At 50.5% G+C, this 24,908-nt stretch overlaps 1 protein-coding gene across 1 annotated transcript in view; it reads right to left on the bottom strand.

Moving 5' to 3' along the window:
- Nucleotides 1-9,445: 9,445 nt before the first annotated feature.
- LOC144753227 (growth-regulated alpha protein-like) overlaps nt 9,446-24,908 on the bottom strand; it is a 29,062-nt gene continuing 13,599 nt past the window's right edge. Inside the window, exons 2-4 of the mRNA XM_078640987.1 lie at nt 23,817-23,949; nt 12,646-12,735; nt 9,446-11,247 (exon numbers count right to left, since the gene is read on the bottom strand). Of these exons, the coding sequence (XP_078497113.1) occupies nt 11,121-11,247; nt 12,646-12,735; nt 23,817-23,949 (350 nt within the window). The 3' untranslated portion in view covers nt 9,446-11,120. The remainder of the gene's footprint in view (nt 11,248-12,645; nt 12,736-23,816; nt 23,950-24,908) is intronic.

The raw sequence follows: 24,908 nt of genomic DNA, 5'->3' as shown, positions 1-24,908 counted from the left end.
GTATGGATGGTGAGCGCCCTGCCCTCCCATAGGAATGAATTGGGAATATGTATGCCCATGGTAGATTCCTGATGCATGGGGAGTGCAGGGGCGAGTTTGATATGTGTGAACTCGTGAGACTGAATGCTGCATAATGGTATATGCGGCATGGCTGTATCTAGTCTAGAAGCGCCACTTTTAGAAGTTGGCATAATTGTGTAGTGAGTCTGCTGGCGCGTGATTGGCTGATGCGCCTGGCCCAGGAGTTCCTGGGCCTGCTGGTGGATGGACTGTCTGTTTTGAGTAGGACGGGGTCTGCAGGGCCCTGGAGGAGGGGGTCTGAGTCAGCCGTAGATGAAGGGCCCCCATCTGCTGTTAGGGAGGGGAGGAAAGAGCGTCTGGTGGAACCAGGCTGTGCCTGGCGGCCCACCCCTGATGGCTCTCCCTCCTGATAATCCACTGTCACCTCTGACCTGAGGCTGACAGGAGAGGGGAACCAGATACACCCAGGGCTTAGGGGCTCGCTGACACAAAGACTTCAAAAGACTTCAAAGCCTTTTCTGTGTATAAGAAGGGGCTGTGTTCCCTTCCAATTTGTTCTTGTTTTCTGACTTGAATCTGCCAGGGGCGTGCTGATGCTTGGGCTCAGGGAATCCCTGAGTCCTGCCCAGCCCCTGGACTCCTGATGGACTTGCCTGGATTCCTGGGGGACCCCTCTGCCCTGCCTGGGCTGAGGGGGGGACTTGGCTTTGCCCCCCTGGGAGGCTCTGGGGCTTTGGCAGCGTGGAGGTGCTGCATTGCCCTGTGGATAGCGCTGGAACTGTATTTCTAGCGCCTGGAGGCGCTGAGCTTCCTCCCGAGCGCCTGGGAGCGCTCTGCCGGTTGTCTAGCGCTTTGGAGCGCGTCATTTTCCCCAAGCGCTTGAGGGCGCTTTATCTGGACTTTTCCTAGCGCTTAGGAGCGCTTTATGTCCGCTTATAGCGCTGGACGCGCTAAGGCATCTGGCCCGTAGGAGGAATCAGCCCCCGCCTGCCTGCCTAAGGATCGGGCAGCCGCGCTGCCCGCGGTGACCCGGAAGTGACTGACCGGCCGGCCAATCCTGTCGCGGCCGGCCGGAAGTCCCGCCCCGCAGTCGGCGGGGAGAAGAAAGGAGAAGGCGCGGAAGATGGCGGCCGTTCGCGGGGCTCCTCTCGGCTGAGGGAGCCCCGAGGAGAAGAGGCGGCCGGTTGGCAGGGCTCCCGTGTGCCGAGGGAGCCCTGCAGAGAGGGAGAAGTCCGGCGCGGGAGTAGCGAGGCTCCCATGTGGTCGGGAGAGCCCCGCCTTCACCCCCGCGAGAAGGGACTGCTGCCGGGAGCCTTGCTGGCTCCACCCTGAGTCCCGGTCCCGAGACGGGGGACCGGGCAAAGCGAGGAGAGTCTGCGTGGAGCAGGAGCTCCGCAGATGCCGCCGAAGCCCGCCCCCGCCGCACAGAAGCCCCGGTGAGTGAAGGGCTGTGGGGGGAGATAGCTCCGTGTGGTGCCGGCCGAGGCACTGAGGAGAAGGGCGGCCCCGAATGGCAGTGGGTCGCCCCACCATGATTACAGGGCCCGCGAGGGGTTCTTGAGGGCCCGCACTGCTGCATGTTGGTGTCGCTTCGAGGCACTGAGAAAGGGCGGCCCGAATGGCAGTGGGTCGCCCCACCGTGGGTGCAGAGCCTGTGTGGCTACATGTGGGGCATGTGATGCCCAGAGCCTGTGTGGCTCCAACGTTGGGCACGAGTAATGCCAGAGCCTGGGTGGCTCCAACGTGGACATAGGTGGGTGTAGAGCCTGTGTGGCTCCAGCGTGGCGCAGTTTGCGCCTGAGGGCCAGTGTGGGCCCTGGCGCAGTGTTGATGATTCTCCAGCTGCCCAGCAATTAGTGGGCAGCTGCACCGTTTAGGCGCAATTTCAGGAGAGAGTCCCTGTGTGGGACAGCGAGGGCACAGTGGTGCCAGGCCTTCCCAGCTGCGCAGCACTTAGTGCCAGCTGCAATGTTTAGGCCCTTGTGAGTGTTCCCAGGGGCCCAGCAAGTAGTGGGCCCCTGCATCGTTTAGGCCCCTGACATTGAGACACAGGGGGTTCTAGCCCCAACAAGGCCAGTTGGCCTAGGGACTGCCACAGGTGGTGGCTTATGTAGGTTTTGCGCAATTGTATGGTTCTTGCACCTCTGAATGTGAATTCTTGCATCATGTCTTATTCCTGCACCTCTGAATGTTTTTAGACATCATGTGACTATTGCGCTACTGTATTATTCTGGTACCTCTGAATGTAATTTTATTGCATCATGTGCTTTATTCTTAACACCGCTGAATGTGTAGGTTTATGCATTATGTGTTTTTCTTTACTACTCCTCTGAATGTATATTTATGCATCATGGGTAATGCGTTCTTTCTTAGACCCCTAAATGCTGTGTGATACTTAGGTGGCTTTCCTTTACTACTCCTCTGAATGTGTTTCATACATCATGGGTAATGTGTTCTTTCTTAGACCCCTAAATGCTGTGTGATACTTAGGTGGTTCTTTTTAGTACAGGTGGTCCTAGTGAGGTCCTGGTCCCCTGCTTTACAGTCTCCTAAGGGTTTAGGGTTGCGTAGGTGGTACTTACCTGTTCCCAGTAGTACTGGATGTGATCTATAACTGTTACTTTGTGTTACAGTGATTTTATACACTTTTATTCTAAGTTCTATAAGTACTATTATATTTCTATATCTGCAAAGTGTTGATTCAGACAGTGGCCCATGTGGCCCTGTCTTGTAAATAATCCCTTGTGAATATTGCCGTGCCAGTTGGCACAATGTACATGTGTGATTTCTATGTGATTTGTTTTGACAATACAAAAGTTATTTTTAATATAACCCTGTGTGGAGTCTCTTTTGTGGTGTGCCTAGAATGTTGTTGCTGTCGTGCGCTGACGCAAATGCTTTACACATCGCCTCCGAGTTTAGCCTAGACTGCTCGCGCCATGCTACCTAGAGGGTGAGCAGGGGTTATCTTGGCATGTGACTTCCTTGCCCTGACTAGAATGGTGGTTTCGGCCTGGCTTTGGCGTCAGCCTTAGCCTACCCGAAATAGCCGGTTTCCAACAGTAACCTATTGTGGCCTATATTGTATTTTCGTTTTTCATTCTTCAGTCTGCTAAGGACCCTTGTTCCTCTTAATAGTAATGCAGTTTATTTGAAAGCATGAAACCTAAACATCACATTCCCTTGGTCATCTGTACCTTACATGATTTCCGCACTGCATCACAACTATAAACTTATCACACTCTGATGCATTACTCATCACTCTCCTTACAGCACTTCAGCACAGCTCCCTGTGTGACGGCCTCCTCCTTTGGTGCCTAGCGCTTATGGCCTCCAGGCTACCCTTGCTACCGCCAACATGTGTGGGTGGCCGCCAGGCCCGACTGGGGCTGCTTATGTATCCATCCCTATCCCTGACAGGTGAACTCCGTCTGCCTAGTAATACCCTTGCTGTCTTCAGATTGATGAGGCCGTGCCTCACGAACCCCCATCTGTTACCCCTGCAGACTTTTGCCATAGAGCTGTTCAGCTTCCTTCTGGGCCTTCCCAGTGCTGTGTGGTCATGTGCACCCTGCCATTCGTGCCATGCTATGACCTCAGACCATATGACGTCTGCCGGTTGTACCAGCCTAGCCACTGATGTTAACCCAGATATCATTGCACCTAGTAAGTCTTTCCTACCTAGGGTTGGCAGACTGTTCCGCCCGAGGTGTACTCTGACTGCGTCGGGCCTTTCTTCCCTCTCTAATTCCTCCAGAAGGCCGACAGCAGTTGTGTCTATCGCATGCCAGACTGCCCAAGCCATGTCACCTCTGTGTTTCCCAGCCATATGCCCTTGTATTCTTTGCTCACCTCTGCCCACCTCTGTACCCTTGCAACATACGAATGTCCCAGGATCTACACTCTGCACCCGCCTCCACATGTCCCTGGATATCTTTGCGCCATCTTGGGCGCCAGTGCGTTCTCCACCAACATCATTAGCTTCGCTCCACCAGGCCCCATATCTGCTAGGGCATGGCCGTCATGTCCTGCTCCGCCTGTGGTGCCAACTCCGGGAATCTCTGCCATTGAAAATGGGACACAGCATCAGCTATGGCATTCTCTCAACCCGGTACGTGCCTTGCTTTTATTGCTGTATTCTTACTCCGCTGGCAACTGGCAAGGTGTCTTAGCAGCCACACTACTCGTGGACATTTTGCGGTCTCCAAATTCAATGCCTGTACCATTGCATGGTTGTCCACCCACAGCATAATCTGCTTGTTGGTGAGTTTTGTTTTGCAAATCGTGAATGCCGCATTGCTGGGAAGAGCTCTAGCAGGGTGATGTTTTTTGTGACCCCCTCTTTGTGCCACATGCACAGGCAGTGCACAGTATCGCTCCAAAGCCTTCGCTACCAGCAGTGTCTGTGAACAGTTAATGCTGCTTGGCTGTCACCCATGGCTTGTGCCACATCAACGTACCATTGAATTTAGCTAGGAAGACATCCCACTGCCCCAGGTCCTCCTTCACTCCCAGTGGTAGACTCACCCTGTGGTGCCTTTTTGCCAAACCCCTTTGTTAACCATGCAAGGCGCCTTGCAAAAGGCCTTCCTGCCGGGATAACCCATTGGCTAAGTTGAGTTTACCTAGGAGCTGCTAGATCTCCCCAAGTGTAGCCTTCTTTTTATTTAAGAGTCTCTGTACTATCTCGTGCAACTCCCTTACTTTGTCTGCAGGGAGCCTGCACACCCCTTCTTCAGTATCCAGCTCAATTCCCAGAAAGGCTAGCTTTGTGCTTGGCCCTCGGTCTTCTCCTCTGCTAGTGGGACCCCTACGTCTTTGCTAACTCAAGGAATCATTCCGACAGGCCTGCGCAATCCGGTGTACCTGGCTTCCCCATAAACAGAAAGGTGTCCAGATAGTGTATTGCCGCCCTACCCCTCCTGCCGAGTGACGCAACCCTACCTCACACACTCAAGGTAACTGCTGAAGGACTCAAAGTATGTGCAAGAGATGGCGCACCCCAAAGGCAAGCATTTGTCAAAATAGTATGCGTTATCCAACTGGAACCCGTAGCAGGTGATAGCTGTCGGGGTGAACTGGTAAGAGTCAGAACGCTGTTTCAGTGTCTGTTTTTGCCTGCAGCGCTCCTTTCCCCATTGTTACGAACATATCCACTGCCTCATCCACTGTGGTATAGGATACTGAACAGCTCCCTTGATCCAGCCAGTCATTCACTGACGTTCCTCACCGACCTCTTTAATGTCAGGCTTCGCCTTCCCGGCCAGCTCCATGATTACTTGTAGAGGTGGGCAACCCTCACATTCACGGGGAGGGAGACCTGAGTCAGAGGTCTGGCTGGGCACTAAGGGTCAACAAGCTAGCCAGGGTTAAAGTTGAGGGCCCCTTAAAGTCGAGCGGGGTATGTAAATTAGGTCGTGGCTTACACATGTAAACTAAAATTCTATGCTTCCCATAAATGCTAACCAACTGGTATTTTGTCAATTTGTGAGCTTTGTGTTATTCTTCCAGATGTAACACAACTGTCATACACCTAAAACCAGTCAGGACTATAGACTGTAAGACATGTAGTCTATTCTGAGCACCTTTTTGACATGCAGTGCCTCAACTCCATAGCTCTCAATTGTGTCTCGTAACAACCATCTGGATGCTACTTAGATCGAAGTATGCACCATACAAGAGCAATATGCAGCCAAAAACATGAAAATAAAAAAAGAATGGAACAACATCCTGATCAAAGGAAACCCTTTTTGGGAATGAAAGATTAAGTAAAGCATATGAAATATAAGTAAATACGTAAAAGTAAAATAAGTTAATAAAGTGCTTGATTGCCGCAGCATCTTGGCTCTGGGAGGTGTGAGGGGGGGGGTGCTGCTCTATTAGAACCTGCAACTTAGTTGGAAGGGAACAACCAGGATTTAAGCGATTTCCTAAAATGCTGCCTATTTGGCTGCAGCTTCATAGAAGTTTGGCATCTTGTTCCACAGTGTAGCTGCGGAATAGGTTAGACTCCTGCCTCCCCATCTTGCTCTGCGGATTTTGGAGATTTGTACGAGACTTGCGTTTGTGGATCTAAGATTTCTCGTCTGCGAATACCATAAGAACAGTTTTTGAATGTCACCAGCACGTCCTCCGTATAGTGCCTTGTGAACCAGACGGAGGGCCTTGAATTCCACTCGTTGCTGGATAGGGAGCCAATGTAGTGACCTTATATTAGCAGAGGTAGGATGGCTTTTAGGAATGTTTAATAGCAGTCGTGCAGCTGCATTTTGTAAGGATTGTAATTTAGTCATCTATGACTTGTCAATACCCAGGAAGAGTGCATTGCAGTAGTCTATTTTAGAGAGGATAAGAGTTACTACCACAGTTTTCTTGAGTTCCTGAGGAATAAAAGGGGAAATCTTGCATAAGATCTTCAATAATAAGAAACAGGAGGATGCTAGGTGGGTGATCTGGCCTGCAAAATTTAGTTGGTTGTCAAAGATCACACCTAGATTCCTGGCCTTAGTTGTCGGACAGGGACACTCACCTGCCTCTGTTTGCCTTCATGTTTGATTCCACAGGGTTGGTCCCTTACCAAACTCCATAACCTCCGTTTTATCGGTGTTAATTTTAAGAAAGTTTTGACTCATCCTGCTCATGATTTCGGTCAGACAGGTATGGAAGCTGATGTTCATGGTTTGGATGTTTAGATACGGATATGATAAGCTGAGAGTCATCCGCAGAGGAGACCAAAGTGAAACCATGCTCTCTGATAAGTCTGGTCAGCGGAGTAACATAGATGTTAAATCGAGTCGGTGATAAGGCTGATCCCTGTGGCACCCCACATGGGAGATGGAAAGTGTCAGATTGCAGATTGTCCCAGTGTATGCTCTGCTCCCTAAAAGCTAGAAAGGAGGTGAGTATGGCCAGGGCCATCCCCCAAATCCCAACAGCCTTCAGCTGCCGCACTAACACCGTGTGATTCACGGTGTCAAATGCTGCTGATCGGTCTAGAAGGATAAGGATGGCCCTGCCCCCCCACCCTCCTGTCTGCGAATCTCCTCCATGGCCAATATCAGAGCCGACTCTGTTGAATGACATTATCGAAAGCCATGCTGACTGGAGTCTTAACAAGTTATTGCAGTCAAGATACTGAGTTAACTCCCTATTCACCGATTTTTCGAGAATTTTGGCTGCTATTCGCAAGCATGATATCTCCCAATAATTTTTAACCTCAGTCTGGTCCAGGGCAGGCTTTTTCAGGATCGGTCGATACAAGCTTTTTTCCAGGCACAGGGAGAAATCCCTGACTCAACTACCTTGTTTAGGAGGGGAGTTAAATGGGAGCTAATCCTTTCAGAGACCAGATGTAAAATAGCGGGTGGGCAGGGATCGTTGGGTGATCCTGATTTAGTTGTTAAAACGAGGTTATTCATTTTCTCTTGTTTAAGGGTCAGAAAACTTGTTAGTTGGCTCTGAGTGAAATTCTCCTCCGAGGGCAGCCTATTAGGAATGGAAGCAACCTGAGCTGTGTTGAGGCGGTCATCGTAGATTAGTTGCACCTTCGTTTGAAAGAAGTTAGCCATCTTATTACAGAAGGCTTGTGTCGTCACTGCATCAACATCATTACAGCTTGGTCAGGCCTATAACCAGAAATATAACCATGAACGACATGCATAACCATAACGTTTTTACACCCATTGTTCATAAATTGAGGTGTTTTTGCCTGTAAAGGTAAGGGCATAAATACAGGCCCTGAAAGGGACATGTTTCAAAGCCTGTTTTTAATTACTCGGTCTGAGACCCAGAGGTACCCAGCCCACTTTAAATCCATTTAATATGCTGCACAACGCAGATACAAATGTCCAGGTCTACCAAAAATTCAAGCAACTTTCAAATGAGCGAGTTCAAGATATGTGTGCATAACAGAAACCTATTGCCTTTGATTTAAAAGAGTATAATGTTGAGTCATATTAAGAAATGATGCGCTCACATACTGTACACATGGCTACTGACCTGAAGGAAGGCAGAAGACGAGGAAGGCAGGCTGGTGGTAAGCAGGCTGGCAAAGAAGCTAGTCTGCTGCCACCAGCCGGCTGTCCTAGACTCTGGTCCGTGGGTGACGAGGAAAGAAGCAGGCTGACCAAATCCATGGGAGGTCCCCTGCTGCAGTCCAAAATGGCAGCAGAGGGTGTTGGCAAAGGCAGGCTACAGATAGAGTGGTAACAGGCTGCGGGCAGAGATGTCATCGATAAAGGCAGCAGGACATTTTCTGCTTGGGGGGGGGAGTGGCCGACAGCAGGGAGGTCTCCCCCCCCCCCCGGTGGTTTAGGAGGGCGGGGGTGTGGGGGGTGTCAGGCCCAAGCCAGACATTTTCTTTTTGGGCTTGTAAATTGTATTGCCCAAATGTAGCCCAACCATAAAAGGGTTGGGCTCCTGCTCCCAGCTACCATTTTAGGTTTGGTGACCTGGTGGCTGGGAGCTTAGGCATAGTTTGTGCTTTTTTCCCTCCCTCCCGCCCCCTTTTTTCTTAGTTTGGTTTTCGTATTTTGTGTTTCATTGGGGTTTTTTAGCACATGGGTGCTAGGGCATAGGCAGTTTTTGTTGGGACAGGTGTGCAGAGACATGGCTTTGTTTGTCGCTTGGAACAGGTGCAGTGCGGGGGTGATCTGAAGTTTTGCCAGGGTTGAAAGAAGTTTTTGGTTATTGTTGGATTTGGTTTATCGGCAGGGAATGGGTAGGCAAAATATGTTATATCTAGGTTACGCAGGTTTGGGGTTTGACTGTGGTAAAAAAGTAGGCAGGGAAAGTTGTTTAATGGAAGGTTGGAATTTGGGGGATGTATTTTGTTACATTGATGTGTAATGTTGTAATGTGCGGGTGGGGTCAAGAAAATTTTAGGGGCGGGGCCGGGGGTCAGGTATATGGTTGGTTAGTGAGGTTTAGTTTTGTAAGGCGTTTGCCAAGGAATTTCTTATGTGATGTGCACCAGTTTCAATAAAGCTGCCTTTTTGACACAGCTCTGGGTTTGTGGTCTGCTCCCTCCCAAAAGTCAGCTGTGAATGTGCAACAGCTTATGTTTAAATGACCTTTGCTTCACGCCAGTGCCAGGGGCGTGACGTCACCAAGGGTCTCAGTAAACGCAAATAAGGGCAGCGGGGGAATGCAAAGTGAAGCAGATATCGCGCATGCTCTAGCGGCCCTCTTTTGTGTTTACTAACCCTCTTATGTGTTTAATGAGTACCCACTACAAGGTCCGTGGGCTGCCAAAGAAAGGTCTGTCAGGCCGCTGTCGGTACGCGGGCCGTATTCAGAGTACCACGGCTCTAAAGAAACAAAGGAAAGTATTCTGTATAATGTGAATCATCTGACTTCATTTAGGTAGCCAAGTGTTCCCTTGGGTTGTGTTGAACCTTACTAAGAAGGACCAGAGTCATTTAAAATCTTTCAATAGTCACTTTATTCTCAAAGGTCTTTATATGAAAGAAAAACAAATATTTCATTATTACAGCTTAACACAGGAAACATACTTTAGAAAGTTTATTCAAAGGTTGCTCTTTCTCATCCTATCAAGTTGGGGAAAGGGTCAATATTGGTGAATAAACTATCACCAGTGCACACTCTCTTGTGCACTGGAACGTGCTGTATAAACCCATGTACTGTATTTTCTTTCATGTATCTGAGTGTCCGGAAACGATGAGCTGTGTAGTGCAGCCACAATGTTATCTTGTTAGGTTGGAAATATGCCTTGTGACTCCATTTCAGAGGGAATAAATAGCGGGTGTCCCCCGTATACTGACAAATGCTGCTACCATGGAGCAGGCGAAGAGCAGAAAAGTTCCCTTGTCCTATAACCACAGAATCATAACTCCTGCTAGGGCTTCATACTTGTTCCAGATATAATGAGTTGTCCACCTTAGCCCAGCACACAATCCCCAACATTCCACACATCCAGCATTCCACAGCATGCTTAGGGCTAGTTGAGATGGCATCCATCTTGTCTTATCAGGTTCTTCAGGGTTCTTCATGTAGACACTTCAAACTTGATTTGACTTGTACAATAACACTTCAGGCTAGAGGAGCTCATGCCCTGACTATTCGTGCCCCAGACCGGATTCTGGGTAGAGCTGGGTTTTGCCCCCTTGCGAAGCCTCCATCTTTCTCGCTTGGGGTTGCACTGTCGATGGATAAGCTATTCATGAAAGCCTATTATTTAGGTGGGTAGCATACCTGCCATCCATCATTTCTTTAACTTGAGACGGAACCATTGAACTTATGGAAATGTCCAATCTACTTGAAGAATCTGTGCTTTACCATATAGCGCTCCTGGATCATGCAGGTTCCGACAACATGGGACTGTTGGTATGCAAAAGCATTGATGTTAAGGTGGTTACCAATGTGTTGGGACTTTGATGGTGTGATTTGATGTTCAAGCGCATGCTGTGGTGGCCTGTGGCCTGTGATGTTACTTGACTGCTTGAATTGTAAGTGTTCAGGATGAATTATAAACAATATGCTTGTATCACAATTTGTAGTGTCCTGAAATTATTGGTTTATTGTACAAACTGGTCCTGACACAGCTTTAAGTGTGACTCTAGGGTCTGGTATTTAAGAGCTTAGGACAGAGTTAACAGAGCTATCAAATGTTGCTTGTCAGCTGTAAGGCAGCTGAAATAGTCTAAGCAAATGGTTCCCTACTGCCCCAACCTCGGTCCCTCAGAAGGCCGAGTTCCGCGTTAATCCAGCTTTCTCCAGACCCATTCTAGAGGTAGTAGCTTTAGGTCTGTGTTGGGTAGAGCTCTTCTCTATGTGTACGGGCTGAGATCAGGGGCTCTGGTGACAGTAATGATCCTGCCCTGGAGTCAATCGGCCCTCTCTTTCGGCCAGATGTTCAAAGCATTGTCAGCCAAGGGCATTATCCCAAAAGAGTATGGTGTGGGGCGGAGATCCTTCTGCAGGAGAAGTCATCCCACGTTGCCCTTTTCCACTTTGAGTATTTTACCCTCTCCTTCTTTGCTATGGAAAGAATACTGGATTCAAGAGGTCCACAGAACCACCGTCTCTCCATGTACTGGTGAGCCAGTATGGCCACAGGTATCCTGAAACCCAACCCAGGATTATTTGTTTTTCTTCTGATTCCGCTTCTTCTTAGTCTGTTTGTTCAGGATTTTGTTCTTGCTTTCCTTCGTCCTCTGCCTTTTCCTCTTTATGCATTCATTTTTCTTACTTTCATTTTTTTTAATCCTGTAGAGAAATGAAGTCAAATTACTTCCAGTTCAAGTTTGGTTTCGACTATGGAGGGCATTCTCCTCCATGGCCTTTCCTAACACACTCATAGACTACATTGGGTTACAACCCCTGCAGATCTTAACATCCCAAAGTGCTACACTGAAGTCCCAATCCTCAAATCTCACACAGCCGGTTCCTGAATTTTAAGGTCTCTTCTCTGAAGATGAGCAGCGAGCTCCTTAAATGTGCTGATACTCTGATGTATGCCGGGGTCTGAGACTATAATTGTACATTCCCCATGATGGAAAGTCTCAATAGGAATACCTCCGGATCAAATCCTGATTGGCTGATGGTTTCCCACAATCCTGGGGGACAGGTGAGGGGGTTGGTCTACACTGGCCATCCTGGCTTCTGCTGCAACCACTGAGGTTCCGATTCACAAGGGTAAAGTTAGGACTGAAGTTTAAGTCTAGACCTTAAGTCGAAGTCTAGACATTAGGTCTATATTTAGACTTCAGTTCTAAACTTAGACTACAGGCCTAAGTTTACCTTTGTGAATTGGGCCCTGTGAGTATGAACCTTGCCCAAGACAGAAGGATTTGGTAAGGGGGCAATTTAGAGGCACTGGTGCCAGGAGCGTCACTGTAGCTAGCGCATGGGAGGCGGGTGTTAGCTGCCATCAGGCAGTGAACACCCAATTGGGAGTGGGCCATTAGGGGAACGGCTGGACCAATGAACTAATCTTTTGTGTCATGGCTTACAGTGCGCTAAATGTGACAGTAATCTGGGGAAGGATTTGCTGAAGGTAGGACAAGCCGTCTTTTCTTCCTATAAGGGAAGATCAGGAGATTACCCAAAAAACTGATGGTGTTCACGGCAGGTCTAGGAGGGTCAGATGTTCAGGAAGTAAGTATAAGATACATTTGCATGAAATTAATCAAAATGGATTTCATTGACATAATCTGTGGTTATCATGTGGTTACCATATTTTGAAAGATCAGTATGGCCAACTTAGTGTTGATACCATACCATGCATGTCTGACAAAAGGTCAGCTGGTATGTGGCCTTCTGGACATTTACCCCAATCACTTTGCCTCTTACTCAATCAGAGTACTTAGCTGCCATGCTCATAACCCATGGGCAGTCAGTCCTTGCAAACTGTGGTCATCCTGTAAATGGATGTAGGGGCGTTTCACCATCAGAGGGACTTTATTCTGCTTGGATGAGTCTTGTGCATAAAACTGTCCCAGGAGCACCCTGGGTTCGCAACCAGAAGTAGGCCCACCCCACCCAACCCATCAGAGCTCCATGCAGTCAACAGGAGGCACAGCCATTCGTAGCGCAGTCGCTGTGGGTGGCAGGCCTCCCCTCCCCCATCCCTGACACTGTCCCCATATACGAGATGAGACTTGCCTCTTCCAGCAGGCGAGAAGCTGCTTCCCTTGCTTCTCGAAAGGGTCCAGGCATTGCGAGGATGGCATGTTCCTGCCTTTTAAATGCAATCTGATAGAGAAAAACAAAGACTGTTTAATACCGGCCATTCCTTGGGAGTGTAGGTGAGTTGTGAGCTGTAAGTGAAGTGTGTGTGTGTTTGTGGCTGTTTGTTGATCCAGTGTATGTGCAAAGGTGTGTTTAACGATTGCTAAACTTTCTCACAGTGGCATTTGCAAAATAGTTATTTACAATCTGAATTTACCATTAAAGAGTATTTTAAATAACAATTCACTTGAGTGAAAGAAGTATTTCTCTAGCTATTCCCAAACCGAAGTTATCACTTTTCAAATGTAATAAAGAAACACAGACCAGATCTATGGGAGGCTAACCTTGACACAGTGAAAAATGATTTTGGAGGTTTTTGACAGTAAGGCCATGTACACATGTCCTACTTTTCAAATAGCATGAACCCTGGGCCTTTAGGGCCTACCTTAGAGGTTGTGCGAGGTTGTCTTAGAGGTGACATATGTTTTTAAAAGGAAGACTTAGGCCTGGCAAATGGTTTATTTTGCCAGGTCGAAATGGCAGTTTTAAAACTGCACTACAGGCTGCAGGGGCAGGACCGAAACATGTTTTACAGTGCTTCTTTAGTGGGTGGCACAATGAGTGCAGCAGCCCACGTATAGCATTTAATTTATTATTTATTAGGGACTTATAAGAAGGTTAAATTTATTATTTACTAGGGACGTATAAGTAGGTTAAATTTCTAATTAGGTTTATACCAATGTTATTATGTTTGAAAGGAAAAGAAGTATAGTACAGTGTGCAGACTCCTAATACCAACAAAACGGGCCAAACCAAAATAGGGTAGTAAATGCAAAAATATAGGGCAATACCACACAAAAAATTCCAATAGAGAGTGTAGCAGTGTGTGTGTGTGTGTGCGCACAGTTGTGTGAGAGCATGAGAAGTTATATGTGCAAGGATGTTACAGGGTGGGGCAGTGTTTGTGAGCATGCATGAGGATATGGCAAATTGTTAGTGTGAGTGCATTGTGTTTGGCCTTTTGTGAGTGTTTGTGAGACTGAGTATTATGTTTGAGCGGAAACATAAATGTGTGTATCTGAGAGATTGAGTGACTGTGATGTGGCTTATGAGAGAAAATATAGTTTATGAAGATGTGTGAGAAATAAGTTGAGACAGCTATTAACTCAGCAAAGGTAACCCAACCCACAACGTATCTCCTGTGCACAGATGCTCTGTTCTTGTTTACATGCCTTGTGCGAAGAAGGTTATTAGAGGGGAAGGAGAAATCCAATGTGTGTTGGTTTAAGTAACAATATTGTTCTTGGGGATGCCTTTGACACTGCAGGGTATAGGCATAAGCATAGTGACCTCAGATGTCCACTCGAATTATGTTTACATTACCAAGGTATCTAATTATGTTTTGTACTGATGTTTACAGACAAAAAAAATGTGTGCTGCCCCGGTGGGTAGACACAGGCCAGTTTCTTTATTTTCTTTTGCCCTCCAACATCCGGTTTATGTACTGAGCCTAAAAACATTTTTATGAATGTTTTTCGAGCTTTCGGGTGGTGTCACCTAGCGTATGGTTGCCTTGGTCAGGCTCTGTGTGGTCGGTCCGTTTCCAGCGGTCAAAGTGCATTAAAAACAAGCATTTGCAATGCAATAGGTCTCGCATTATGAAAGTTTGAGCTATTGGTCTTGTAAATGACAATTTTTTTATTTGTCTCGGTTTTGAAAATAGCGAAATTAATAGCTTTGTCATTTACAATGCCAATACTTTTATCTTTTGCAAATGTGACACCTATAGCATTTGTAAAGCAACATGTTTTGTATTTACGTGACTTAGATGTATTGATATTACAAATAACAATGGCTTTTAATTTTTTTAAATACATAATACTTAAATAAAAGTTATTGTAATTTATAATGGCAATAGCTTAAACTTTTGTAAATAACTTTTGTGAGGATTATGCTCAGTGTATTTTATTGTGACGAAAATCCAAGAACAGAAGTGAAATATTAACATCTTTGTGACATTTGTAATAAAGCTTGAAACATTGAGAGAACATATTTGAACCAGTTGATGTTGAATGGTTGCACAGATTGATACTGTGATGGCGACGAGTGATGCTGTGGCGTTCTGTGATGCTGTGGTAGCGCATATTGATGTTGTGGTGCCCCTGAGTGATGCTGTGGTGCCCCTGAGTGATGCTGTGGTGGTGCTGAGTGATGCTGTGGTACCCCTGAATGATGCTGTGGTGGTGCGCTAGATAGAGTGAGTGAGGGCGATAGATAGAGGGAGTGAGGGCTATCGATATAGAGGGAGGGTGATAGATAGATCGAGTGAGGGAGGGCGATAGATAGATAGAGCGAGGGAGGGCGGTAGAGTGAGTGAGGGCGGTAGAGTGAGTGAGGGCAGTAGAGTGAGTGAGGGCGGTAGAGTGAGTGAGGGCGGTAGAGTGAGTGAGGGCGGTAGAGTGAGTGAGGGCGGTAGAGTGAGTGAGGGCGGGCGCTAGAGTGAGTGAGGGCGCTAGAGTGAGGGCGGGCGCTAGAGTGAGTGAGGGCGCTAGAGTGAGTGAGGGCGCTAGAGTGAGTGAGGGCGCTAGAGTGAGTGAGGGCGCTAGAGTGAGTGAGGGCGCTAGAGTGAGTGAGGGCGCTAGAGTGAGTGAGGGCGCTAGAGTGAGTGAGGGCGCTAGAGTGAGTGAGGGCGCTAGAGTGAGTGAGGGCGCTAGAGTGAGTGAGGGCGCTAGAGTGAGTGAGGGCGCTAGAGTGAGTGAGGGCGCTAGAGTGGGGGCGGTAGAGTGGTAGAGTGAGGGCGGTAGAGTGGTAGAGGTATGTGAGAGGGTGAGGGTGTGTGAGAGGGTGAGGATGTGTGAGAGGGTGAGGATGTGTGTGAGTGAGGGTGTGTGAGTGAGTGAGGGCGCTAGAGTGAGTGAGGGCGCTAGAGTGAGTGAGGGCGCTAGAGTGAGTGAGGGCGCTAGAGTGAGTGAGGGCGCTAGAGTGAGTGAGGGCGCTAGAGTGAGTGAGGGCGCTAGAGTGAGTGAGGGCGCTAGAGTGAGTGAGGGCGCTAGAGTGAGTGAGGGCGCTAGAGTGAGTGAGGGCGCTAGAGTGAGTGAGGGCGCTAGAGTGAGTGAGGGCGCTAGAGTGAGTGAGGGCGCTAGAGTGAGTGAGGGCGCTAGAGTGAGTGAGGGCGCTAGAGTGAGTGAGGGCGCTAGAGTGGGGGCGGTAGAGTGGTAGAGGTATGTGAGAGGGTGAGGGTGTGTGAGAGGGTGAGGATGTGTGAGAGGGTGAGGATGTGTGTGAGTGAGGGTGTGTGAGAGGGAGGGTGTGTGAGAGGGAGGGTGTGTGAGAGGGAGGGTGTGTGAGAGGGAGGGTGTGTGAGAGGGAGGGTGTGTGAGAGGGAGGGTGTGTGAGAGGGAGGGTGTGTGTGAGCGAGGGTGTGTGTGAGCGAGGGTGTGTGTGAGCGAGGGTGTGTGTGAGCGAGGGTGTGTGAGTGGGTGAGGGTGAGGGGGTGTGAGTGGGTGAGGGTGAGAGGGTGTGAGTGGGTGAGGGTGAGGGGGTGTGAGTGGGTGAGGGTGAGGGGGTGTGAGTGGGTGAGGGTGAGGGGGTGTGAGTGGGTGAGGGTGAGGGGGTGTGAGTGGGTGAGGGGGTGTGAGTGGGTGAGGGGGTGTGAGTGGGTGAGGGTGAGGGGGTGTGAGTGGGTGAGGGTGAGGGGGTGTGAGTGGGTGAGGGGGTGTGAGTGGGTGAGGGGGTGTGAGTGGGTGAGGGTGAGGGGGTGTGAGTGGGTGAGGGTGAGGGGGTGTGAGTGGGTGAGGGTGAGGGGGTGTGAGTGGGTGAGGGTGAGGGTGAGGGGGTGTGAGGGGTGAGGGTGTGTGTGAGAGTGAAGGGGTGGGTGGGTGAGGGTGAGTGAGGGTGAAAGGGTGGGTGAGCATGGGTGAGAGGGTGTGTGAGGGTGAGGGGGTCTGAGGGTGTGTGAGGGTGAGGGGGTCTGAGGGTGTGAGGGAGGATGAGGGGGTGTGAGGGTGAGGGGGTGTGGGGGTGAGGGGGGTGAGGGGGTGTGGGGGTGAGGGGGCGTGGGGGTGAGGGGGTGTGGGTTGTGGGGATGAGTGAGGGTGAGTGAGGGTGAGTGAGGGGTGCAAGGGGGTGTGGGAGGGTGTGAGGGTGTGAGGGGTGAGGGGGGGTGAGGGTGAGGGGGTGAGGGGGTGAGGATGAGGGGGTGTGAAGGGGTGGGTGAGGGTGTGTGTGTGCGGGTGAAGGGGTGTGTGCGGGTGAAGGGGTGTGTGCGGGTGAAGGGGTGTGTGCGGGTGAAGGGGTGTGTGCGGGTGAAGGGGTGTGTGCGGGTGAAGGGGTGTGTGAGGGTGAAGGGGTGTGTGAGGGTGAAGGGGTGTGTGAGGGTGAAGGGGTGTGTGAGGGCGGTAGAGTGAGTGAGGGCGGTAGAGTGAGTGAGGGCGGTAGAGTGAGTGAGGGCGGTAGAGTGAGTGAGGGCGGTAGAGTGAGTGAGGGCGGTAGAGTGAGTGAGGGCGGTAGAGTGAGTGAGGGCGCTAGAGTGGGGGCGGTAGAGTGGTAAAGTGAGGGCGGTAGAGTGGTAGAGGTATGTGAGAGGGTGAGGGTGTGTGAGAGTTAGGGTGTGTGAGAGTTAGGGTGTGTGAGAGTTAGGGTGTGTGAGAGTGAGGGTGTGTGAGAGTGAGGGTGTGTGAGAGTGAGGGTGTGTGAGAGTGAGGGTGTGTGAGAGTGAGGGTGTGTGAGAGCGAGGGTGTGTGAGAGTGAGGGTGTGTGAGAGTGAGGGTGTGTGAGAGTGAGGGTGTGTGAGAGCGAGGGTGTGTGAGAGCGAGGGTGTGTGAGAGCGAGGGTGTGTGAGAGCGAGGGTGTGTGAGAGCGAGGGTGTGTGAGAGGGGGTGTGAGTGGGTGAGGGTGAGGGGGTGTGAGTGGGTGAGGGTGAGGGGGTGTGAGTGGGTGAGGGGGTGTGAGTGGGTGAGGGTGAGGGGGTGTGAGTGGGTGAGGGTGAGGGGGTGTGAGTGGGTGAGGGTGAGGGGGTGTGAGTGGGTGAGGGTGAGGGGGTGTGAGTGGGTGAGGGTGAGGGGGTGTGAGAGGGTGAGGGGGTGTGAGAGGGTGAGGGGGTGTGAGAGTGAAGGGGTGGGTGAGGGTGAAGGGGTGGGTGAGGGTGAAAGGGTGGGTGAGCATGGGTGAGAGGGTGTGTGAGGGTGGGTGAGGGGGTCTGAGGGTGTGAGGGAGGATGAGGGGGTGTGAGGGTGAGGGGGTGTGGGGGTGAGGGGGGCGTGGGGGTGAGGGGCGTGGGGGTGAGGGGGTGTGGGTTGTGGGGATGAGTGAGGGTGAGTGAGGGTGAGTGAGGGTGAGTGAGGGTGAGTGAGGGGTGCAAGGGGGTGTGGGAGGGTGTGTGAGGGTGTGAGGGGTGAGGGGGTGTGAGGGTGAGGGGGTGAGGGGGTGTGAGGGTGAGGATGAGGGGGTGTGAAGGGGTGGGTGAGGGTGTGTGTGTGCGGGTGAAGGGGTGTGTGCGGGTGAAGGGGTGTGTGCGGGTGAAGGGGTGTGTGCGGGTGAAGGGGTGTGTGCGGGTGAAGGGGTGTGTGCGGGTGAAGGGGTGTGTGAGGGTGAAGGGGTGTGTGAGGGTGAAGGGGTGTGTGAGGGTGAAGGAGTGAGTGAGGGCGGTAGAGTGAGTGAGGGCGGTAGAGTGAGTGAGGGCGGTAGAGTGAGTGAGGGCGGTAGAGTGAGTGAGGGCGGTAGAGTGAGTGAGGGCGGTAGAGTGAGTGAGGGCGCTAGAGTGGGGGCGGTAGATGGGTACAGTGAGGGCGGTAGAGTGGTAGAGTGAGGGCGGTAGAGTGGTAGAGGTATGTGAGAGGGTGAGGGTGTGTGAGAGGGTGAGGATGTGTGAGAGGGTGAGGATGTGTGAGAGTTAGGATGTGTGAGAGTGAGGGTGTGTGAGAGTGAGGGTGTGTGAGAGTGAGGGTGTGTGAGAGTGAGGGTGTGTGAGAGTGAGGGTGTGTGAGAGTGAGGGTGTGTGAGAGTGAGGGTGTGTGAGAGTGAGGGTGTGTGAGAGTGAGGGTGTGTGAGAGTGAGGGTGTGTGAGAGTGAGGGTGTGTGAGAGTGAGGGTGTGTGAGAGTGAGGGTGTGTGAGAGTGAGGGTGTGTGAGAGTGAGGGTGTGTGAGAGTGAGGGTGTGTGAGAGTGAGGGTGTGTGAGAGTGAGGGTGTGTGAGAGTGAGGGTGTGTGAGAGTGAGGGTGTGTGAGAGTGAGGGTGTGTGAGAGTGAGGGTGTGTGAGAGTGAGGGTGTGTGAGAGTGAGGGTGTGTGAGAGTGAGGGTGTGTGAGAGTGAGGGTGTGTGAGAGTGAGGGTGTGTGAGAGTGAGGGTGTGTGAGAGTGAGGGTGTGTGAGAGTGAGGGTGTGTGAGAGTGAGGGTGTGTGAGAGTGAGGGTGTGTGAGAGTGAGGGTGTGTGAGAGCGAGGGTGTGTGAGAGCGAGGGTGTGTGAGAGCGAGGGTGTGAGAGAGCGAGGGTGTGTGAGAGCGAGGGTGTGTGAGAGGGGGTGTGAGTGGGTGAAGGTGAGGGGGTGTGAGAGGGTGAAGGTGAGGGGGTGTGAGGGTGAAGGTGTGTGAGAGGGTGAGGGGGTGTGAGAGGGTGAGGGGGTGTGAGAGGGTGAGGGGGTGTGTGAGGGTGATGGTGTGTGTGTGAGAGTGATGGTGTGTGTGTGAGAGTGATGGTGTGTGTGTGAGAGTGATGGTGTGTGTGTGAGTGAAGGGGTGGGTGGGTGAGGGTGAGTGAGGGTGAAAGGGTGGGTGAGCATGGGTGAGGGGGTGAGTGAGGGTGAGGGGGTCTGAGGGGGTGTGAGGGAGGATGAGGGGGTGTGAGGGTGAGGGGGTGTGAGGGTGAGGGGGGGTGAGGGGGCGTGGGGGTGAGGGTGTGTGAGGGTGAGGGGGGTGAGGGGGGGTGAGGGGGCGTGGGGGTGAGGGGGTGTGGGGATGAGTGAGGGTGAGTGAGGGTGAGTGAGGGTGAGTGAGGGTGAGTGAGGGTGAGTGAGGGTGAGTGGGGGTGAGGGGGGTGAGGGTGAGGGTGTGTGAGGGTGAAGGGGTGTGTGAGGGTGAAGGGGTGTGTGCGGGTGAAGGGGTGTGTGCGGGTGAAGGGGTGTGTGAGGGTGAAGGGGTGTGTGAGGGTGAAGGGGCGTGTGAGGGTGAAGGGGTGTGTGAGGTTGAAAGGGTGTGTGAGGGTGAAAGGGTATGTGAGGGTGAGGTTGTGTCTGAGGGTGAGAGGGTGTGTCTGAGGGTGAGAGGGTGTGTCTGAGGGTGAGAGGGTGTGTGAGGGTGAGAGGGTGTGTGAGGGTGAGAGGGTAAGTGAGGGTGAGAGGGTAAGTGAGGGTGAGCGGGTAAGTGAGGGTGAGGAGGTTGAGAGGGTGAGTGAGGGGGGAGCGAGGGTGAGGGGGGTGTGAGGGTGAAGGGGGGTGTGAGGGTGAAGGGGGGTGTGAGGGTGAAGGGGTGTGTGAGGTTGAAAGGGTGTGTGAGGGTGAAAGGGTATGTGAGGGTGAGGTTGTGTCTGAGGGTGAGAAGGTGTGTCTGAGGGTGAGAGGGTGTGTCTGAGGGTGAGAGGGTGTGTGAGGGTGAGAGGGTGTGTGAGGGTGAGAGGGTAAGTGAGGGTGAGCGGGTAAGTGAGGGTGAGGAGGTTGAGAGGGTGAGTGAGGGGGGGTGCAAGGGTGAGGGGGGTGCGAGGGTGAGGGGGGTGCGAGGGTGAGGGGGGTATGAGGGTGAGAGAGGGTGAGTGTTTGTGAGGTGAGGGTAAGGGTGAGGGGGGTGAGGGTGAGGGTAAGGGTGAGGGGGTCTGAGGGTGGGGGTAAGGGTGAGGGGGTCTGAGGGTGAGGGTAAGGGTGTGTGAGGGGGTTTGAGGATGAGGGTATGTGAGGGTGAGGGGGTGTGAGGGTGAGGGGGTGTGAGGTTGAGGGGGTGTGAGGGTGAGGATGTGGGGGTGTGAGGGTGAGGGTGTGAGAGGGTGACCCAGATTGAAGAGTCAAAGATGAAGTTGCGGGTGCTTAAATTTGTCAATAAAGCAAAATCGTGTTCATATGTGGTAATCTGCATGCTAACACTGTATGAGTCACCTTGATTCTGAGGTCAACACAGCTACAATGTTGCCGAATATCACGTATGAGATCTCAGCCAGGTCTAGCTTTACAGTCAAAAGCACACTGCATGCTGGGACTTGTAGTTTCACTGTTAACAGCGTAAGTATAGGTTAATAAATCGCAGCATGCAAAGAGTTGTTGTATAAAAAAAGGGCTGAAATGGCTGAACTTAACACACTTCACGTGGTCCTTCTTGGCAGCAGTAATATGAATAATTGGAAGTGCAATAGGTTAAGCCAAAGGCACAACTCGATCTCTAGCTATGTCAATTGTTTCGCCTATGTTGTTGTGAATGAGCAAAAATCAAAAAAGTGCTTGTTTTCCAATGACGAGAGGCATTTCCAAAAAACGCCCAAAAAAAAGTAAATAAGCACATGCCCATCTCGCATGTGCATGTATCTGGCATCACCATCTCACATGTGCATGTATCTGTCAAGACGCTCCTGTGACACCAGTGTGATGACGTGTACGTCATGATGCAGTAGCCATTTAAAAAACAAGATGTTGAGCTGACCCCGAAATGCGGACTTTGTTCCCCAGCACTAAAGTCAGCGGCTTTGGCTATTATGCCACATCCTCTACTTCAATTTCCATAACAGCAAATTGTAAACATATTTTTAAAATAAATAAATACATTTATTAAATGCACCAAAGCAAGCAAAAAAAAACAAAGCAACTCCATTTTGTCGAAAGATGTTTTAGATTATCACAAAGGGTAAAATTGCCTTAAAGCTAATTGTAATATATTCACGCTTTTTTATCAGAAAACGAAGGGAGCCAAGCAGTCTGGGCGAGTATGATAAGTTTGAATAGTTTCTGGAAGTGTTGGGAAAGGAGACAGCGACGGGATAATAAAGTGCAAATTAGGCTTGTAGCAAACATTGTTATCTTTATTGCAGTGGCATATGTGGAACACACTTCTGCACCTATGCATCTAGCGCCGGAAAAGCAGAGTACAGCCCGCAGCGCTAGGAAGGCCTGTGCGGTACGCATGCAAAGCAGCAGCCCCGGGAGCTTCAAGGTCGATAAGCCGCCCTGCTGCTATCTGGGAGCCAGAGTCACCCTGTATCACACCTGCTGCCAGCACGATTAGGGGGAGTCGGGGCGGAATACAACCGGACAAAGATTTTAACATCCAGCGGTAAGGCCCTGCGGCTGTCCCTTTGCACATGCCCCCGCAGCAACCTACCCGTGACACCCCACGCACTGCAGAAAAATTGCTAACTGCAAACCCCGCCACTTGTGCACCTTCTCTCGGTGCCCTGCGAGGAGCGTCCTGCCAGCAGTGTCCTGAAGGAGCTAAATAAGACACTGCGTGCCCCTCTCTCCCTTCAGCGGGGAAAAGCGAGCCCGCAACGCCTCCTGGAGCAGCCCCCAGGACATAGGCCATGCCCCGACCACCTGTTTGCACCGCCAGCATTATTAGGCACAGCCCGCCGTACTGAAAAAGTGGCTGTGGCCTGTGTGTGCTCATGGAACGCTTACCGGAGTGCATTGTCCCGAATGAGGTCTAGAAGGGAGCCTCCCGGCACTGCGCACCTCCGTTTTCCCAAAGAAACTTCCAGGAACAGAGTGTGGCCTGCTGTTTTCAGCAGAGAGATTCACGATATTCTCAGAGAGTATCGGCTAGCGGTGGTCTCACGACACTGCATCCTCGCCAGCAACTGAAGGTAAGTGCTGGGTACTAACTATGTGCCCGGTCGTGTCGCGTCGTGCAGATGGTCAAAACGAAACTGAAACCTACGGAGCATGGCAGAGTCGGATTCTGACGCGCGCGACCCAATCCCAATCCCAATCCCAATCCCAATCCCAATCCCAATCCCAATCCCAATCCCAATCCCAATCCCAATCCCAATCCCAATCCCAAGGTGCGCGTCAGAATCCGACATTCACAGCAAACAGCCAGCAGCAAAAGCGCGCTCACGAGGCCAAATTCGAGAAAGAAAATGCGCGCGTCTGACTCGTGTCCACATATTCAGTAAGCAAATAGGTATACTAAAGTATACAAGAGGTCCTTCGCTACGCTCGACCTAAAAAGTAAGGGAACTGTGCTACTGTGTACAATGGGGGCTGGCTGAGTATATTTGGGGGTGGGCTCAAAGGCGTGGCTAAAAAAACAATATATTGTGTAATCTTTCTCTGTCTGTCACTTTCAGGTATGTACATATAAAATAGCACACAGTTTAAATGTAAAATAAATGCAAATTAAGTTAATCAGTGGGAAATCCACTATCGTACAGTATAAAAACTCTATTAGTTAATGCACTGCAGAGGTCTGTGTCTGCAACCAGATCCACAGAATTCAATCCTGATTGAAGCAGTAGAAACGCACTTTGCATGTTCTCCACCCAGGCTGCATTACAGCCTGGGTGGAGAACATACCCAGGCCCCCAGGCCCTGTCTCCGCTCTTAACCACGATGCTCAAACGAATTACGACGCTGATATCCGCAGCATCGTGATTGACTGGGGGCGTCTGGAAGCCTGGGTGCTTCCTGTTCCTTTTTCCTGCAGCAGACAGGCGGCAACGGGAATCTGGGAAGTTCTCTTCCCCCCCTAATCCCCTACCGTCACTGCCCCCTCTACCAGCCGCCACTGAATCCAATACAGGATTCCAGGCTCCCTTTACAGTTGCTGATTGACCCGTTATGCACATTTACACTTCTTTCATGCAAGCAGGCACCCTGACAAGAAGGGCTGTTTACCTGTCTGTTCGACTGCAGTTTCACAGCACAGGAGACTCCCTGCCTTACACTGCAGCTGAAGCACTACAGCTCTCGGAATTAACCGTCCAGGGCAGTTATCTTTTCACAGAAAGTAGGGGAACTGTTTTCTTTACATTAAAAAAGTATGGGTGCGTTGTGCCCCTCCAATCCCGCCCACTTCGACCACTGTCCGTTTCTATGTCAAACAGTCTATTTGGTTGCAGGTGTCATGAACCGCCTCTACCTACTATATGGTCATCGCCAGGCCCCTCGTCGTTTGGCGGTCTGTTTCAGTACTCACACAAGTTCCGTGACTGGGCAGTGGGATCCCTTCTCAGTCACCGAAAAGGTTTTTATTTGTCGTCGACGAACCAAGCTGATGGTCTTCAGACACTTGCATCGAGTTGGGATGTGCAGGGCCTCTGCTGTGTGTTCTGAAACCAAAAAGATGATAAACCTCTTAACGAGAAAACTTTATTTTTTTATGTTACTTTGTAACCACCACTCCCTGTCAAGTTCAGGTATAAATGCTTTCATTCGATTAGAATCATTCATGTAAAATATCAAAATCCTCAATCATTTAGGTAGGGAAAATATTACACATATACATATACCAAGGTAACAATTTATCAAAATCCTCCTAAGGAAAACCAACTTGAACAAAGTAAGCTATCTTTTCAAAATCTATCATTTGTTTCTTTTACCAGCTGCAGTGTACAGTCTCATTTACAAATATGGTGTTCTCTCACCCTTGTTACATTCCTTTCGGAGCAGTTTTCTACCAATTTTAGTTTTGGCCCTATGATGGCCTTGGCTCTATTTGAGAGGCTCTCATGTGCATTGGTAATAAAAGGCACATTTTTACTGCTCGATTGAAGCTGGACCAAGAATGAATTGCATATGATTGCTCATTGGCGAGGGAGGTGTAGTGGGCAAAAAAGATGGACTGGAATGCGGCCCGAGCGATTGCCAGGATTTAGATGTTGCATTCCACCCACAACATTTTGTTATTTTGTTGAGAAAAAGGGGCAATCTCAAATGTTAATGGAAGGTATTTTTCTTTTGCATGTGATTAGGGTAGATCTGTGTTATGCTGATCTTAGCCTCCACACTATTAGCATATGGCTTTTGTTTAAGTTATTGATGCAACCTACAAAGAAATCCATCTGGCTGCTGAAAATGAGTACCATTGAGCTGGGTAAAAATAAACATCCTCTATTCAGTGCCATGATGCCCATGGGAGAACGTGCGCTTTCCAAATATACATGTTATGTTTTCAAAAGACCTATTGCTGTGGTCAATACAAATTCTTACAATGTACTTTGGGTCAATCCATTGCAAATCAATGGTAGGCTTTCTTGTCATTCTTATTTGCTTGCTTCTTGTTTGTTCT

The sequence above is a fragment of the Lissotriton helveticus genome, chromosome 5_1 (assembly GCF_964261635.1).
Source record: "Lissotriton helveticus chromosome 5_1, aLisHel1.1, whole genome shotgun sequence".
Lineage (NCBI taxonomy): Eukaryota > Metazoa > Chordata > Amphibia > Caudata > Salamandridae > Lissotriton > Lissotriton helveticus.
Note: the sequence above shows the minus strand (reverse complement) of the source record. Positions and strands in the feature narration are given on the sequence as shown.